Here is a 17,528-nt window from a genome sequence, read left to right as displayed (position 1 = left end):
GTTGCTTGTGCTTTTCAGCTCATGTTCATAAAGTCTGTGCCCAGACCTAGCTCGTGAAGTGTTTCACCTATATTTTTCCTCAGTAATTTTCCACTTTCAGGTCTTAAACTTAAGTCTTTAATCCATTTTGAGTTGATTTTAGTATATGGTGAGAGGCACATGTCTAGTTTCATTTTCCTGCATATATGGATATCCAATGGTCCCAGCACCATTTATTGAAGAGGCAGTCTTTTCCCCAATGTATGTTTTTGTTGCCTTTGCCAAATGTCAAATGGTTGTAAACCTGAGAGGTGATTTCTATGTTCTCTATTCTGCTGCACTGGTCCAGTGCCTATTTTCATGCCAGTACCATGCTGTTTTGGTTACTATAGCTTTATAGTATAGTTTGAAGTCAGGTAGTGTTATGCCTCTGGCTTTATTTGTTTTTTTGCTCAGGATTGCTTTGCTACTCAGGGTCTTTTGTTGTTCCATATGAAGATTTTTTCCATTTCTGTAAAGAATCTCATTGGTATTTTGATGGGAATTGTATTGAATATGTAGATCGCTTTGCATAGTATAGACAGTTTCATGATGTTAATTCTTCCAATCCAAGAGCATGCAATGTCTTTCCATCTTTTTGTGTCTTCTTTAATTTCTTTCAATAGTGGTTTGTAGTTCTCATTATAGAGATCTTTCAACTCCTTGGTTAAATTGAATCCTACATATTTTTTTGTGACTGTTATAAATGGGCTTATTTTCTTGATTTCTCTTTCTGTTAGCTCATTATTGGAGAATATAAATGCAACTGATTTGGGGGCATTTATTTTCTATCCTGCATTGTTACTGAAATTATTAACCAGCTCTAGGAGTTTTTTGAGAAGCTGCATTTTGTATACTTTGTTCCAACAAAACCAGTTTTCAGACACACACATTTTATACTGAACTCTAGCTTTAGTGTTTGTTAACACATTTCTCTCCTCTGGAAGTTCCTCCAAAGTAGGGATCTTGCTTGCTTATCTTTCTTATACCATTGCTTTGCCTAAAGTAAGTACTCAATAAACTTAGTTTCTAGGACAGTACTGCCCAGTAGAATTTTCTACAAAGATAGGAACATTCTGTATCTGTGCTGTCCAATATGATAGCCACTAGCCACATGCAGCTATTGAGTAATTGAAATGTGGCTATGCCTTTGTTTGTTTTCCGTTGCTTATATCAGAGTACCTGAAACTGTGTAATTTATAAAGATAAGGTTTATTTCTTACAATTCAGGAGACTGGCAGATCCAAGGTCCAGGAGACACATCTGGTGAGGGCCTTCTTGCTGGTGGGGACTCTGCAGAGTCCCTAGGCAGCACAGGGCATCTACATGGCAAGGGGGCTGAGCCTGCTAGTTTGGGTCTCTCTTTTCTGTTTTTATAAAGCCACCAGTCCCACTTCCATGATATCCCATTAATCCATTCACCCATTAATCCACAAATGTATTAATCCTTACATGAAGATTATTACCTCTTAAAGGCCCCAGCTCTCACTACTGCCACACAGGGGATTAAGTTCCAACATGAGTTTTAGTGGGGATAAACCATATTCAAGTCATTGAAGGCTAGTATAACTGAGGAAGTAGATTTTTAATTTTAATTGAAATTTAAATGAGGCTAGTGGCTAATGGCTATTACAGTAGGTAACACATTTCCAGAAGATGACTGATCAGTATCTCAGACTTAACATGCCAAAACCCAGATTCTGTGTCCCAACTACCGCTTACCCCCAAATTTCCTCTTTCCCCTCTCAGCAGATAAGTTTTTTCTTTTAATTGATTAGATCCAAAATGTTTGTGTGATCTTTGATTCCTTTCTTGCTCTACTACCTTACAACCAATTTATCAACAAAACCTATCTGTACTGTCTTCAAAAACATGTCCAGAATCTTGTTTCTTCTCTCCACAGCCACTGTTACCATGAGCATTTCTTACTTAGACTTTTGCAGCAGCTTTCCAGCTCATCTCCCCACTTCAACCTTGTGCCCCTCTGGCTACTCTCAACAGATTTTTTAAAAAGTAATCCTTTAAAAATATGTTGCATCACATCACTCCTCTGATGAACCCCCCTCCCCCACCCATTCGCGGTTTCCTGACTCACTCAGAAAATTCCAAAGTCCATATAATGTGCTGTGCAGGGCCTTACATGAACCCCACTTACCCTAACCTCACCAATCTGACCTCATTTCATACCACTCTCTTTTCATTGTCCCGTTAAACCTACCAAGCACATATCCACCCTGGTCTTTGCATCTGATCTCTCTGCTGTGAATACCCTGCAACCAGGTATCTTTGTGGATATCTTCTCAGATGTGTCTTCTCTCAGAGGCCCCTCCCCGGCCACCATGCCATGCACACGTGCACATGCACTCGCATATGCTCACACACACATTCCCTGTCTCACATACTCTATTTTTCACTTACTTCACCTGACCTATTACATATAGGTCACAGTTCCTTATCCACATTATGAACTCTAAAAAAGTTCTGAAATCCTAAAGCTTATTACGCTTCATTTGTTAGCAGTAGCTGGCTTGGCTTGACTTCATCTGGCAATAAGATCTGATCTGATTTGATGTGAGGCTGTTTTTCGTCTATATTTATCCCATTCAGTGTGAACACTGATGCATTTTACTTTAGAAATGTTTTAATGTTTGATTACAAAATCTCAGGAACTATACCACCTTTCTAAAATCCAAAAGATTCTGGTTTTTCAGCACATGTGACCTTAAAGTTGTTGGGTAATGGACAGTAGATGTACATTCATCTATTTGTGTATTGTCTATCGCCAGCCACTGTTTTGTCACTTCCGTAGCTTAAAACCATGTCTAGCATGTACTAAGCACTTGAGCTGTTTTTATTCACAACACTTCTGACACCAGTTGAGAGTCCGAAAGTTCAATTCAATTCTAAAACTATCTACCTGGAGTTAGCATCAGATTCTATGAGTTAAAGGGCTCAGTCTCACAAGACTGCCCCCACCTCAGATACCAGTTGCAAGTCCAAGGCCACCCATACTTCTGACTGACCAGTTATAAACTGAAAGTTCCAACAACCTTTCTTAAGTTTAGTAATTCGCTAAAATGACTCAAAGAACTCAGGAAAGGGCTGTGCTTACTATTACCAGTCTATTATTATAAACCAGTAATAGTAAACGATACAACTCAGGAACAGCCAATGGAAGAGATGCATAAGGCAAGGAATGGTGGCAGGAGGGGGCAGGGGGTTTGTGCGGAGCTTCCAGGCCTTTTCTGGGCTGCCACTCACTCAGCACCTCCAGGTGTTCTCCAACCCAGAAGCTCTCTGAACCCCATTTTTCAGCAAGGCATGATTGATTAAATCCTTGACCCTTGATGATTAGCTCCATCTCCACCCCTCTCCTTTCCCTCCTGGAGGTTGGGGGAGGGGCAGAAAGGTCCAAAGGCTAATTAATCTGCTGCTTCCTCTGACATCCAGCCCCCATTCTGAAGCTATCTAGGTGTCTACCAAGATCCACCTCATTAGCATAAATTCAGGTATGCTTGAAAGGTATTTGTTATAAATAACAAAAGATGCTCCTATCACCCCATCACTAAAGAAATTTCAAGGGTTTTAGAAGCTCTGTGCCAGGAACTGGGGCCAAAGACCAAATATATTTCTTATTGTATCACAGTACTTAAAACATATTTATGAATAAATGAATGAATTTTTACAAGTTTTGTCTATAAATCAGGCTGAGGTGATCACCCAGTGTTTCATTCTTCTCTGAGATTATATGATCCTTTAAAAGATAAGGAAAGGAATATATTTTATATTGTCACATTTAAGTCCCAATTTCACATGCAAATTATCAGTTTTAGAAATATACAAGTTGATCAATTTTGTAACTGTTTAGAAAGTAATATTATTTATTGTAAACTATATAGAAATTTAGAATAACACAAAGAAGGTGACAGAATCACTCACATTGTACCTCCTAGAGGTAAACACTATAAGCAATCGTTTTTATGTACCTATAGATGAGCTTTAAAAAGTAAGCTTATTATATAATCCTAAGTAGACAGCAATTCTGTGATTACATGATAGTCTCATCAACACACTGGAAAAATATAATGTGAATGACTTAACGATGGGTTGAATGCACAACTGGCTGACAGGTATACTCAGAGATAATCTTTGATGATGACACTGTCATCATAAGATAAATACTGTAAGGTAATATTTATCTTAATAGTTTCACTCAGGACTTGAATAATATAGTAGAAAATTCATTGACAAACTTGAAGAACAGCTGTATGTCATCAAGAAATTGTTTAAAATTCTTTAAGCTGTGATTTCTTCATAGATGAGATGAGGATCACATCTATACTGCTTAACTCAAAACCAGTTATGATGTAGTATATATAAAAGCATCAAAAGCATTTTACAGACTATAAAATAATACAGTGTGTAAGTTCTGCTATAGAGATCAATGCTCATTTTAAGAATTCTAAGTCATTATGGAAAAGGATTTGTTATGTTCACTAGAGTCTACTTAAGAATCTTGGAATGTAGAATATATTTTATAAAATTTTCATCAAAATGTGTATAGCTCAAGGAGTAAAGCATCTGTTATTGGAAAAATTTATTCACCATAGATAAAGAATAAGTCAGGTGTTACTGACATTATTTTTTACATGTCCAGAAACATAAGTATATGTTAGCATTAAATTCATGAGAGATTAATGCCAGCTCTCTGTCATGTTCTTTTGAATAATGTTTAATATTCATCTTTGGAGCGGGGAGGATTTGATAGTGAAGAAAAAATCAAATGTCAATTAAAACTGAAATTTACAAAGAGGATTGGCGATCAAGGTATTTGATAGCATCTATATCCCCAGGGCCTGGCATTATTTCTGACAAATATTTGGTGTTCAGTACATATTTGTTGACTAAATAATAAGATGTAACCTTTAAATCATGATTTTGTTTTATGACTCTAAGGAGAAATTTCCTAAAATTATAAAATGGTTGTGATTTTTAAAAAATGGTTGAAATAAGGCCATAAGTTTTCTGGGTGACCAAAGTTTGAATATTTGAGTTTTGGTGTGTATTTTCAAAACTTTTGTATTACTTCATAGTCATATGTTCAACTTTAAAATTAGGTAAAATAATCTGTTATCGTATTTCTTTTTAATTTATATTATTCAGTAATATTCCATTGACGCATTAAAATCTCTTTATGTGATTTTCCTCAGTATATAAATTTAATGATTCTTGGGATTAGTCTCAATTGCTTCAACTATTTAAAAGTATGATCAGTATTTATTTACCATTACTTGATTGGATCACAATTATTTGATAGAGGCACGCAGTCCTAGATAGCTGAAACAGCTTAAACTCCAAATGCCATAGATAAATAGATATTTCTTTGTACTAGTTTTAAGTCTACATCAAGGCAATATGCACGGTAGAACAAAATGTATTCATTTCACAAAGTGAAATAAAAGGAGTTTCTAGGAGGAATCTGCATCTATCTAAGTGAAATAGGATTTATAAGGCCTTGTCAAGTATGGGTATTAAAACCATGATTATGGGATTTAATTCCTATGTAAAATATTTAAAATCCAATTTATATAATAAAATCAAATCTATTAATTCATTTACCTTTTTTAAAAAAGCCTTTTTAAATTGCTGGATGGAATCTTTCTTTTTGCCTAATAGCATTAAATATGTATTCTTTGACAAAAAGCAAACACTGGCAGTAAAAGAATTCAAAATGATCTACTACCAAGACATTCTCAGAGGAGGGTAGTATCATTAAGCATTGGAAAAAATCAGCTTTATATTTAATTATAACTAAATTAGGGTCTTAAAGTTTTTAAATTTTGCTTGTATAATGTAATGGTTTGGTTTTCTTTTTAAAAATACTTTATTGACCTGATAGAATTGGAGGGGGCTCTCTGATCTAGTCTAACCCCCCTATTACTGTCAAGGACACAGAGGTCCAGAGAGGAGGAGAGAGATGCCTGAAAGTAGTTGATAGGCAGCAGAGCCAAGATCACAAGGTGCCATGATCTTTGAAGCAGTTTGCACCCATGGGACAGTTTTAACCTTGCAGATGTGTCACGTGGTTTTTCTTGGGGCAATTATTGTAATTTTTAACCTGAAAACATTAGAAACAGTTTTGATTTCAAGAAGCCAATCCAATGTGTTAAGGCTTTTCCATTCCCCTTGTTTGCCTGGGTATTTTGATAATAGTAACTAATATTTGTATAGCACTTTTCGATTTTATAAAACATTTTTATATTTGACATTTTCATTTGAGTCTCAGAACAGCCTTCTCAGGTAAGGAAATACTACTCTCACCCTACAAATGAGGAGACTGAGGCCAAAAGAAATTTAATAATTTGTTCAAATTGTATAAGTAGATGGCAGAGCCAGATTTGAACACAAGCCTTCCCACTCCAGAGCCCTTGCCTTTCTGCTCTCTCCAGCTTTACATGGTTGGAGGAATTTTTTAAAAAGTCAGATTATTGTCATGACACATCACTAGTCTCTGGTCATCCCTTTTGTTATGCAAATAATAATGTCTTAAATTAATGATGGGTATGTTTTGAATGCCTATGATGGGCCAGGCAATGTGTGGGTGCTTATTACATCTGACTCTCAGCATCTGCGAGGCATTTTAGAAGTGAAGTTATGCCACTTATCCAGTAAGAAATTCACCCAGGATTAACACCGCCACCCGCTGTCTGTTTGCCTCCAAAGCCCCAAATTTCAGCTGCTCCCAGAATTCAGGTTTCCTTCAAGGAGGACATACCCATATGCTTAGAGCAAAATCAATCTTTATGTGCTACTTCTGAATCGCATACATGGGTGTTTATATTTAAACATCCAGATTTCCGCTTATTGACACAGGAATTGAGAAAGTCATGAAATTTAAAAAAGAGAGCAGGAAAGGTAAATCAGCTGCTGTATATGCCAGTATAATTGCTAGATGGCAGGGTCAGGTTTTTTTTTATCTTTGTGATGATATTAACTACTAACATATACTTTTAACTAAATTAAAATGATGCATCTGACCCACCCACCTTAAATGAAAATATTTAGGAAGTTTGTTCAAGTTTATGACATTACTTTGTCTTCTGAAATTTTCTCTTTCATAATTATTAGTTAAGCTACGTATACTTAAAAATTTAAACATGATTTTATTTATGTATTTATTTTTTGAAATAATTTTGCTTTTTGGGGTATTTTTATTTTTTGTAAGATTCTTTGAAGCTGTTACCATCAAAACTGAACAAAGCTGCTCCTCTTCAGGCCCCTCTTTTGATAAGAAATTATTTTGAAGGGTTGTTTTCATTGAGGTGATTTTTTTTTATTTGCCATGGGTGTACAGGAGAATGCCAGCTTTGTGAGCTGTGGGTTGGCCAGGCATTCATGGGGAGGGAGAGGAGACCTGCGCAGCTGTTTTTGGCTAAGTAGCAGGTTCCCCATTTGCTCTGAATCTAACTATAGGAGAAGTGGGGCCTCCAATGTTCCCAAGTCCTGATGTGCAAAGAAAGTAGAGGGATTTGCACGGTGGAAATTAAAGTTTTGAAGTTTTACCTAGTTCCTGAGACCAGACTCTCATTGCATCAGTTGGGAAATTCTAGTGTCCTTTGTTTCAGCTAGAAAACAAACTTTGTTCAGTCTTGCCCCAAATAAGAAGTTCTAGGCAATTCAGGCATTTGACAGAAGTGTAAGAGTCTCATTCAGGTTTAAAGTATAAGGTTGAATTTCTAAGCAAGTTTGAAGAGTATATGCAATTCACAGCCTATAATTTTATGCTCTTACACATCTTGAGGGGTTTGGTATCTTCAAGTGAAGGTTTTAAAGGCAACATGGACTGGATTCTAAAACTTGATCCTCTGATGCTAATCAGGAATACACAGTTATCAAATGGTGTCTTCTGTTGCATTATTTAGCTACTGCATATCCCATTTTGACAATTTATTCTTATCTTTTTTACTTAGGTCGAACTGGAAGGTACACCCTTATAGAAAAATGGAGAGATACTGAAAGACACTTAGCACCTCATGAAAATCCTATCATATCCTTAAACAAATGGGGGCAATATGCGAGTGATGTACAGCTAATTCTACGTCGAACGGGGCCGTCTCTCAGTGAGCGACCCACTTCGGATAGCGTGGCTCGAATTCCTGAAAGAACTTTATACAGACAGAGTTTGCCTCCCTTAGCTAAACTGAGGCCTCAGATTGACAAATCCATCAAAAGGAGAGAACCTAAAAGGAAATCATTAACATTTACAGGAGGTGCCAAAGGATTAATGGACATTTTTGGAAAAGGTAAAGAAACTGAATTTAAGCAAAAGGTGCTGAGTAACTGCAAAACAACAGCAGATGAGTTGAAGAAGCTGATCCGTTTGCAGACAGAGAAGCTTCAATCCCTTGAGAAACAGCTGGAATCTAATGACATAGAAATACGATTTTGGGAACAAAAATATAATTCTAACCTTGAGGAGGAAATTGTTCGCCTAGAGCAAAAGATCAAAAGAAATGATGTAGAAATTGAGGAGGAAGAATTTTGGGAAAATGAATTACAGATTGAACAGGAAAATGAAAAACAGCTGAAGGATCAACTTCAAGAAATAAGACAGAAAATAACAGAATGTGAAAGCAAATTAAAGGACTATTTGGCGCAGATCCAGACTATGGAAAGCGGTCTTGAAGCAGAAAAATTACAACGGGAAGTTCAGGAGGCACAGGTCAATGAGGAAGAGGTTAAAGGAAAGATCGGTAAGGTTAAAGGGGAAATCGACATTCAAGGCCAGCAGAGTTTGAGACTGGAAAATGGCATCAAAGCTGTGGAAAGATCTCTTGGACAAGCCACCAAACGATTACAGGTCAGAATGTTTTCTTAAATAGAGTGTTTTATCTATTTCAAAGAGTTAATATTTCTTGTAATCTTTTATGGTCATCCATATTCCCTTATATTTGTAGAATTAGAAACCTAGCTTTGTTTAAAAGTTTCATAGAATTCTAGAATTCTTATGACTTTACTAAGCTTAGATGTGAGACCAGAACAGAAATGAGAGCTAAAGCCACACTGACTCTTGCTCCATGGAAGAGGCTTTTTTGCCTTGGCAGTCGTAGCGTTAGATAATTGGATACAGGAGAACAGAATCTCAGAGCTGGAATAGACACTAATGACAAGATGGTGAATCTGACGTTCTCCTCTTAGAGATGGGGAAGCTGAAGCCAAGAGCCATTACCAAGGATTGGTTGACCAAGGGTTGTATGCCTGGTCGACAGCTTCTCTGTCACTTCTCCACTGTTGCCAACCCCAGCTGTTTTTCTGAGATGTAAATAGTCCCCTTCCCTCCTCTCCTGTCCGCAGTGCTCTCCTTTGCTGTCCTGGGAGAGGGGCACAAAGGTACCTCTCCAATTTTTCCCCTTTCTGGCGTTCATATACAAGCACATTTCTGTTTTGCCATTTAGACCCTGATCACTCAACCTATATTTCTTGGATATAGAAAATACATTCTTGAAAAGAAACTGTGATTGTGTGGTGGGAGTTGCAAAGATGTATCAAACAGTCTGTAACAGATGAGATGAGAAAGAGACACAGTTGATTATAATATGACTTTAGATTAATTAAAATTAAATAATACTCAATAAAACAGTTTAAAATATTAAGTAATTTTAAAATTCTGGTTTTAGTCACCCTTGGCCACATTTCAAGTGCTCAGTAGCACTTGTGGCTACTGTATTGGACAGCACAGATACGGAACATTTCCGTTACTGGAGTAAGTTCTATTGGACTGCGGTGCTGGTTTAGAAGCTTGCCATTCAAAGTGTCATCCGTGCCCGCAGCTTCAAGGTGCACTTGTTAGAATCCACATTGTAACAAGATCCCAAAGTAGTACCTGTGCACATTGAAGTTTGAGAAGAGCTGCTTTCAAATATGAACAGTCCCACAATCAGAGAAAGCTGAGGTTTCAGGAAGAACTCATGCGATTTCCTTTCCCCACCACTAGCTATAGTGGAAGGCATCACTACCACCAAAACTTTGGAAACTAGGAATTTCTCATGTCGTAGAAGACTGTTAGCCTCTGATATGTTATTATTTTACTGTGGATTCATTTTGACACTTCAAAAGTGTACAATTGGAAGTTTTGTTGCCTTTGATATTACTTACAGGAAACACCAATTTGTGAGTCATTCCTAAAACTCACTGCCCATTGAAAGTGTCTAATCAAATTGCTAACATATTACCAGGTACCCCCTACACTCAAAGTAAGTGGAGAAAACAACCATTCACTTCTCATATCTCTTCCCTACTCCTACCAAATCCTTCAGACACACCCAGCTTGGGTGGGCAGTGCCACCTTTTCTTATAGCTCAGTAGAGGAGAGAAGGAGACGAAAAGCAAGAATAAGTAATAGAAGGCCTCTTCTTGCTTTTGGAACTTTCCAGCTGTCCAAACTTGATTTCCTTCTTTAAGGTTCCATTGTTCTCAGACCTGTCTTTGTCAAGGATTTAAAAACCCCCATAGTGAGAATCTTGAGGGAGAATATTGCTTTTCTCTTGCTGTAAGATAAATCTTAATAATGGATTCCATGAAAATTTAAATAACTTACAAAAAATAAGAACTCTAAATCTCATGGACCAGATTACTATTAATTTTGCAGTCAGTTATGAAGTGGTTAAATAGGGAAATTTGTGACCAGCTTAGCAAGATTCCTGTAACACTGGGATGGATGGAAATCAGTTCTTTTTTAATGAAAGTTTACAGACATAAATTTTATTTTGTAAGGGTGCATAGGGATGTTCCAGAGGAAAGCATCATATTTCAGAGGACAGACCGAAGAAGCCATTGTGTTTCATTTGCTTGTTTTTTGGCCCATGCAACAGAGTGAAAGGGACTTATTTAGCCAGTTGTATTGATGTAGACCAGGTTTGTTAAATATGCTTTTGTGAAAGCAGGTATCCCACATTTAACACCTGTTGCAGATGGACTGTCACTAGGATGTCCTGAACTGGCCGATAGTGAATCCTCAAATTGAAATTTTTAAAAAAATCTCCATCTAGGACAAAGAACAAGAACTGGAGCAGTTGACTAAAGAGCTGCGGCAAGTCAATCTCCAGCAATTTATCCAGCAGACAGGGACAAAAGTTACCGTCTTGCCAGCCGAGCCCATTGAAATAGAGGCCTCACATGCAGACATAGAAAAGGGTAAGATGCTGATAAATATGCCTTTTTTCCTTTATTCTCACTGGTTCACTGTGAATAAATTGCTTGCGTTCAGTTAAAGTATTATCCTACCATTTCAGAGCTAATTTTTAAGTGGACCACTTAAAAAAATTTGACATATTTCCTGTTTCTGGGGAAAATCAGTAACATTTAGGTTATATATTTACTTAGGTGAGCATGTAATCACCAAACCTCATATCATTAGTTCAAAAGTACTTCCTTATAAAACTTTTTGCTGAAGTATGTATGAGTCATAATCCATTAATTTGGATTTTAGCTTTTCTCTGTTCTTTTTTTTTTTTTTTTGGCAGCTGTCTAGTACTGGGTTCCAAACCCATGACCTTGGTGTTGTAAGGCTGCTCTCTAACCAATTGAGCTAACCGGCCAGCCTGTCTCTCTGTTCTTACTGCCCCTTCTTCTTCTCCTAAAAGTCTTTATTATTAATTTGTGGTAATATTTAAAAGACAATTCTAAATCTGTGTATGCAAATAGACTGAACAACCAGGAAAGAGAAGCAAAATGCTCACCTTTTAAAAAGATCATTGACTATTCAGATCACTGAAAACTGGCCAAGCAGCCTTCTTCTCCCACCCTAGGGCCCACAGGGGATTGCAACTGTTGCTTTATGTACTTCTTTCAAGTTTGTTAGGCTGATTACTCCAAGTTGATGAGTACATCAAATGACTTTCTTTGTTTCCTCTTCAGAGGCACCATTCCAGTCTGGGTCTCTGAAGCGACCTGGTTCATCTCGGCAGCTCCCCAGTAATCTTCGTATTCTACAGAATCCTATCTCATCTGGTTTTAATCCTGAAGGCATATACGTATAACATTATCTGTCTTTAGGGGAGAGACCCAATAAAGGTACCAAGGACAGTAAAATTCCTTCTGTGATTTGTGCCAATGATGAGCAGAGGATATATGTTTCATAAACCACCGTATCTTTTTTCCTCTCCTAAATTTCATACCACTTGGAGCCATACCCTGTGCACTGATGCTAAAGAACAAAGAAGCTGTGTTTTCACACATCCACAGTGTTGACATTTTTGTCCAGCAGCTGTAATGCAAAGCCTTCGTTTTTATTTGTAGCATTTTGAGAGCATTAGGGAAGTATTATACTGTGTGTATACATAAATAGACCGTGACTTACAGTGAAGAGATACTGTGACTGGCTTAGTTTAATTTATTCCATGTAACTGATTAATGTGTGAATGTTGATGTTTTTATATTCTTTATTACTACTTGTCCTGTGACTTAATTACGTTACATATTATGTGACTATGACTTTGTGTGCATAGTGCCAGACTCTATCCATGCATTGCTTAGTGACAACTCCTCAAGTGTCATAGGGTGCTCCACCATTGAAACTCACTCCAGAAGAACCCACTTGCATTTATTTTGTGAACCTGTCCTAGCCATTGCTTAAAGTAGGTGAAATAATTCAGGGGGTTTTTAAATCCAGAATTTAATCTTCCCTTTATAATTTTTCCAAATATATGAACAACCACATAACATAGCAGATATTTTTCATGAGGTCAATTATACATGTAAAAGGTTTGCAGTGTTCAGATACTATTGAAGAAAAATGTAGTTGTTGAATATCTATCCAAACAGGCATGGGGTTTCCTGATACATTGTTTTGTTTCTGCTCTGCCTTATTTACTATCATGGATCCTCAGAATTGACATAATATGTAAGTTTTAGATACCTGAGGACTGTGTTGGTCTACTTCAGGAATGTTGCTGTAAGTGATATATTTTTTACAAAGCCACTTCATTATGTATGGTCTATTGATGTACACACCCATGGGTAAGTTATTGCTTGCACATAATTTCCTCTGTATATTATGGGCTATTGTGATTTCTCCAGTCACTGAGCGGAAAAGTAGATTGGAGTTAGGTACTTTTTACCAAGGAAATAAAATCAAATTCAGTATATTTTTTCGTTTTTAAGCTTGACTTTTCAGGACATTAATCTCCATTTGTACATATATAGTTTTATTTATAAACCAAAAATGAGCCAACACCTCTCAAATGAGTAGTGACTTAATTAAGATTCACAATTAATATTTAGACAGATGTGGTCAGACACCTCTTAGCCATTTTTACATTCCCTCTGATCAAATGTGGTACAATATAATTAAGACTTTAATCTGATATTTAAAGTAGTTTTTACTTCTGAGGAAAATACACTCTGTATTATTTACATGCAACAAAATAAGTGGATTAATATAGTAATGACATGGCAACGATAAAAAGATGTCTTATGCATGAAGGCAACTTTGGATGTTTTAGCGCATTTAAATTATTTTTGGTTTAATGAATGCTGAGAATGCTGCTTTATTTAGGTTTTCTATGAAAAATTTTACAAATGGCCATGAAAATATATAGAAGCTTCTAGAAAATTGAAAGTAATAATGTAGAGTTGCCTTTTCTAGTCCAGCTAAATGGCAGACCTCATCTGAAGATACTGTTTTCTTTGGGTTCTTGGAGTTGTTGGGTTGATCTTGCCATTATAACTACTTTGCAAATAACTTGAGAAGTAAATGATTCTTACCTAAATAACTACGACCTATATACATATGCTCTCAACTTATAGTACTTGTTTCATATCTATATATACTTAAAAATTAGGGTAATTAAAAATCAGAATAATTTTTAAGTTTTGTGACAATAATGATTTATGTATGCCCAATATCTGCCTTACTTTTAAAGAGTCCCATCCTATTCTAAGAGTCATTTTGTTGTTGTTCAGAGAAATTGAGACCTTATTCACAAAGAAAAACCTTTTATACATCGATTGCATTCTATTTAAATCAAAACGTTAAACAATAGATATATTAAATTTTGCAATTAGAAATTGTGAAGATATGTTGGTGTACTGCAAGAAATGCACAGTCAATATTCAACTTAATTATTGTAAATTATTACCATAATTAATCTAGTAACTTTAAAGAAAGACAATGTCCTTCCAACCTGTAGTAGTCCTGGGTTCCCCAGCATAGTATCATAGTTAACCTCTCTGACAACTTCATTAGAATTTTTAAGCTGCGAAATAATCTTCATGGACCTAATTACAGATAGAAATGCTATTTCCAAGATGAGGAGAGTATATAAACATGCATTTGATGAATACATTGAGCAGCTGCTATACTTTTTAATCAGTTATATTACTTCTGGAAGCACATATCTAAGGAATATTTTATATGTCTTTTTAAAAAAATATTAAAGGGGAAAAACTCATTTCTATAGGAACATCTTAAAATATTTTAGTCTGTTCATGATCATTTTTATCTATTGCAAATACAGATGAGTTGGATTAAGTGCCAAATCTTTGGATACATTTTGGAGGGGGGAGAGGGCAATGGTATAAAAAATACTGAATATAAAATTTTGCACCTGGGGGAATATTCAGGTTCTAAATACTAAATTAGATTACAAGTTTGTATGTTTTTTTAAAATCATACTGCAAGTTGTTTTGTGATTTTTCTACAAGTGTTAAATACATTAAAAGATTTTTTTTTGTAACCAAGAAATAATTTGAAATAGCATTGGTATATTTGACCTTTTGAGTATCTCTCATCCTCAGAGAATGATCCGTAGTGGGTTGCCTCGGTCCTTTTGTTGTCTTTATGAAATATTTTGGTTTGTTAGCATTTGTTTTTTGTCTTGATGCACAGGGAATTTTTTTAATGTGAGACTTCAGTTGGTATTAACAGGAGTTACCTGTTTAATTCCCTCAGTCATCAATGACCTAGTCATCAATTCCTGTTGAGTTGAAATTAGTCATAAACAAGAGCTAAAACAAGACTGACAGAGTAAATATATATATATAAAACAGTAAAAGAATATAATAGCATTTGTAGTATGAGATGTGAAGTATAGCCTTGTGTAAAAAGAACACATAAACCACTTGCTTCCACAGCATAAATAAAATGTACACCTGCATTAAAAGACAATTTTCTTTGTGAATAAGAGCAAAACAGTCTTTTGAGAAAAGAACTCTTCATTTAAAGCCATTTCTGTGAACTTCTTTCCAAATCAGAACTGTAATGGATTGAAGAAATAATATGGAAAAATAATACGGAAAAGGCAAAAGCTCTTGATTTCAGGTGTGCAAAGGGCATGGGCAAATGGGCAGTTCCTTTGTGCATTGCCTTTGAAAAATTGGGCCTTAATTTATATGTAGATAACAACGTGCTCACGTCCCTCTTCTACCTACAGTTGTCTTTATTAGTCTGTATTGAATGAAAATTTAGCTCATAAGTATTACTTTTATATTATGTTCATTTTTTTAAGTTGCATGTTTATACTATTTGCTACAGTATTTTTAAATTTTGGTTGAAGGCCATCAGCTGTATCAAAGAGACAAAACAATCACTATTTATTCAGTGTTGCTGCTTTGCATTTCCAGAATAAGCTTTCGATGCCAGGACAGTGACTGCCTGAAAGCTGCAGGAGTTCTTTCCAATGCATTTTATATATTTTTAGAAACCAAATAAATGCAGAAAACTATTTAGTATACTAATTATAATAAACCAGCAGAAATATAAAGGCAATAAAGTATATACATATATATATGGGGGGAGGGGAAAGGTTAAAAAATAGGTTTACAGCCAGACGCGGTAATAGCCCTAAATGTATTTCTCAATGTCTTTATTGAACCTAGGATTTGAGTTGTTGCAGCTTAAACAGAAAATTGCCATGTTCACCAATTGTGGACATATAAATATGCTTTTAGTACTGCTTTGCTTATGTATAAATTTAAAAATCTGTAATATGTATTATATGTAATTATTCTTTTCTTTTGGCTTTCATTTTGAAATGTATATTTTCTATTATTATCATAAGCTGTAAAACAAAGGATCAATATCAAATATTCTCCCAGATAATAAATTTTCAGGATTCATTGGGGCATTACAGTTGTTGGTTTGTTTCTTATGTAGTTAATATTTTAAAGTATAATTTTATTTCCTTTAAAAGGTGCCAAAGAGAATAGGTGTACATATCAGTAACACAAAATTACATTTTTCTAAATGTAATGTTAATTATACCTAAAGAATTATCTGTTGCTCAAAAGGTAGCTACTTCATCCAAGTAAAATGAATTAAGAAACTAATATGTCTCCCTTTTATTTGAAAAGTGAAAGAAAAAGTCATTTCTCAGTCAACTTCTGAATTCCTAGATCTCCTTAAAACCATAAGTGTGAGGAAGAGAACTAACACTTCAGTACGTGCCACATGCCAGGCGCAACACAGGGTACTTGTCACACTTTAACATTCCCAGCCATCCAGATAACTCCTCCCAAATCACACTGCGAGTAAGTAGCTGACACAGCATTTGAATTTAGACCTTTCAGACCCCAAAGTACTTTCCTGTATTCCATGGCAAAGCTGCCTACTCTTTATAGTGCCTTTTTCTTCAGTGTAACCACTTTTTAATGTGGAAGTATAAAAATTATTTTTATAGGAATATTTGTATAAATAGAAGTTAAATCTTAAGCAGTTATACATATGAATAACTATGTTATAAAAGCAAAGATAAAATGAGAAACTTAAAATTTGGGAGACTTCTAGAATGTTAGAAGTCTATCCTGTCTTCCTCTAAAGTCATATGTTTTGTTAATGGCAGAGCAAGAAATATGAACTCCCATTCACTTGACTCTTCACCTGCCACCCACTCTGTGTGTTTGTGCTGTGTCCCTTAGGAAAGACAAGTTGAGTCCTATAGAATGGGCATAAATATGCTGGACACGTTCTTGCTTTCTACAGACCTTGGGTGAGCCCCTGTTGTTGGCCAGACACTGGGCTGAAATTAATATGATTTGCGGTTTACTTCATGGAAGTTAGGGTCTAACAAGACAGCGACCTCAGTACAACGTGGTCAGCACCATTAACGAGGCAAAGATAGCGTGGCGTGGAAACACATGTAAACCAGGAAGGGCTGTCTGCACAGGCTATGAGATGGAAGGTGAAGAGCCCGAGGAGCTGTGGCCAGACACTGAAGGGACCAGAGGCCTAAGAGAAGTGTGGGCAGGCTTCAGATCATGGAGGGCCTTGGTTGCCATGGTAAAGTATTTGGACTTTATCCTGAGAGCCACAGAGGGGGTTTTAAGCTTGGAAATGAAATGATCAGGTTAGCGTATTAGGAAGAGCCTTCTGGCTGGCAGGGTGGAGAACTGCCTGGAGAAGGTCCAAGCCTAGAGGCCAGAAAGATCACTGAAGAGGCCTGTGGGAGTCCAGGCCAGAAGTGATGGTAACCTGAACTAGAAAAGTGCTGTTGGGGTTTATTCATATAACAACT

At 36.1% G+C, this 17,528-nt stretch overlaps 1 protein-coding gene across 4 annotated transcripts in view; it reads left to right on the top strand.

Annotated features, from left to right (window-relative positions):
• Positions 1–16,096, top strand: part of RASSF8 (Ras association domain family member 8) — a 120,914-nt gene extending 104,818 nt beyond the window's left edge. For all 4 annotated transcript variants that reach the window (XM_063075435.1, XM_063075433.1, XM_063075434.1 and 1 more), the window contains 3 exons: positions 7,989–8,878; positions 11,067–11,211; positions 11,935–16,096. In XM_063075435.1, coding sequence (XP_062931505.1) covers positions 7,989–8,878; positions 11,067–11,211; positions 11,935–12,056 — 1,157 coding nt within the window. In that variant the 3' untranslated portion in view covers positions 12,057–16,096. The remainder of the gene's footprint in view (positions 1–7,988; positions 8,879–11,066; positions 11,212–11,934) is intronic.
• The last annotated feature ends 1,432 nt before the right edge of the window (positions 16,097–17,528 follow it).

Source organism: Cynocephalus volans, chromosome 12 (assembly GCF_027409185.1).
Source record: "Cynocephalus volans isolate mCynVol1 chromosome 12, mCynVol1.pri, whole genome shotgun sequence".
Classification (NCBI taxonomy): domain Eukaryota; kingdom Metazoa; phylum Chordata; class Mammalia; order Dermoptera; family Cynocephalidae; genus Cynocephalus; species Cynocephalus volans.
Note: the sequence above shows the minus strand (reverse complement) of the source record. Positions and strands in the feature narration are given on the sequence as shown.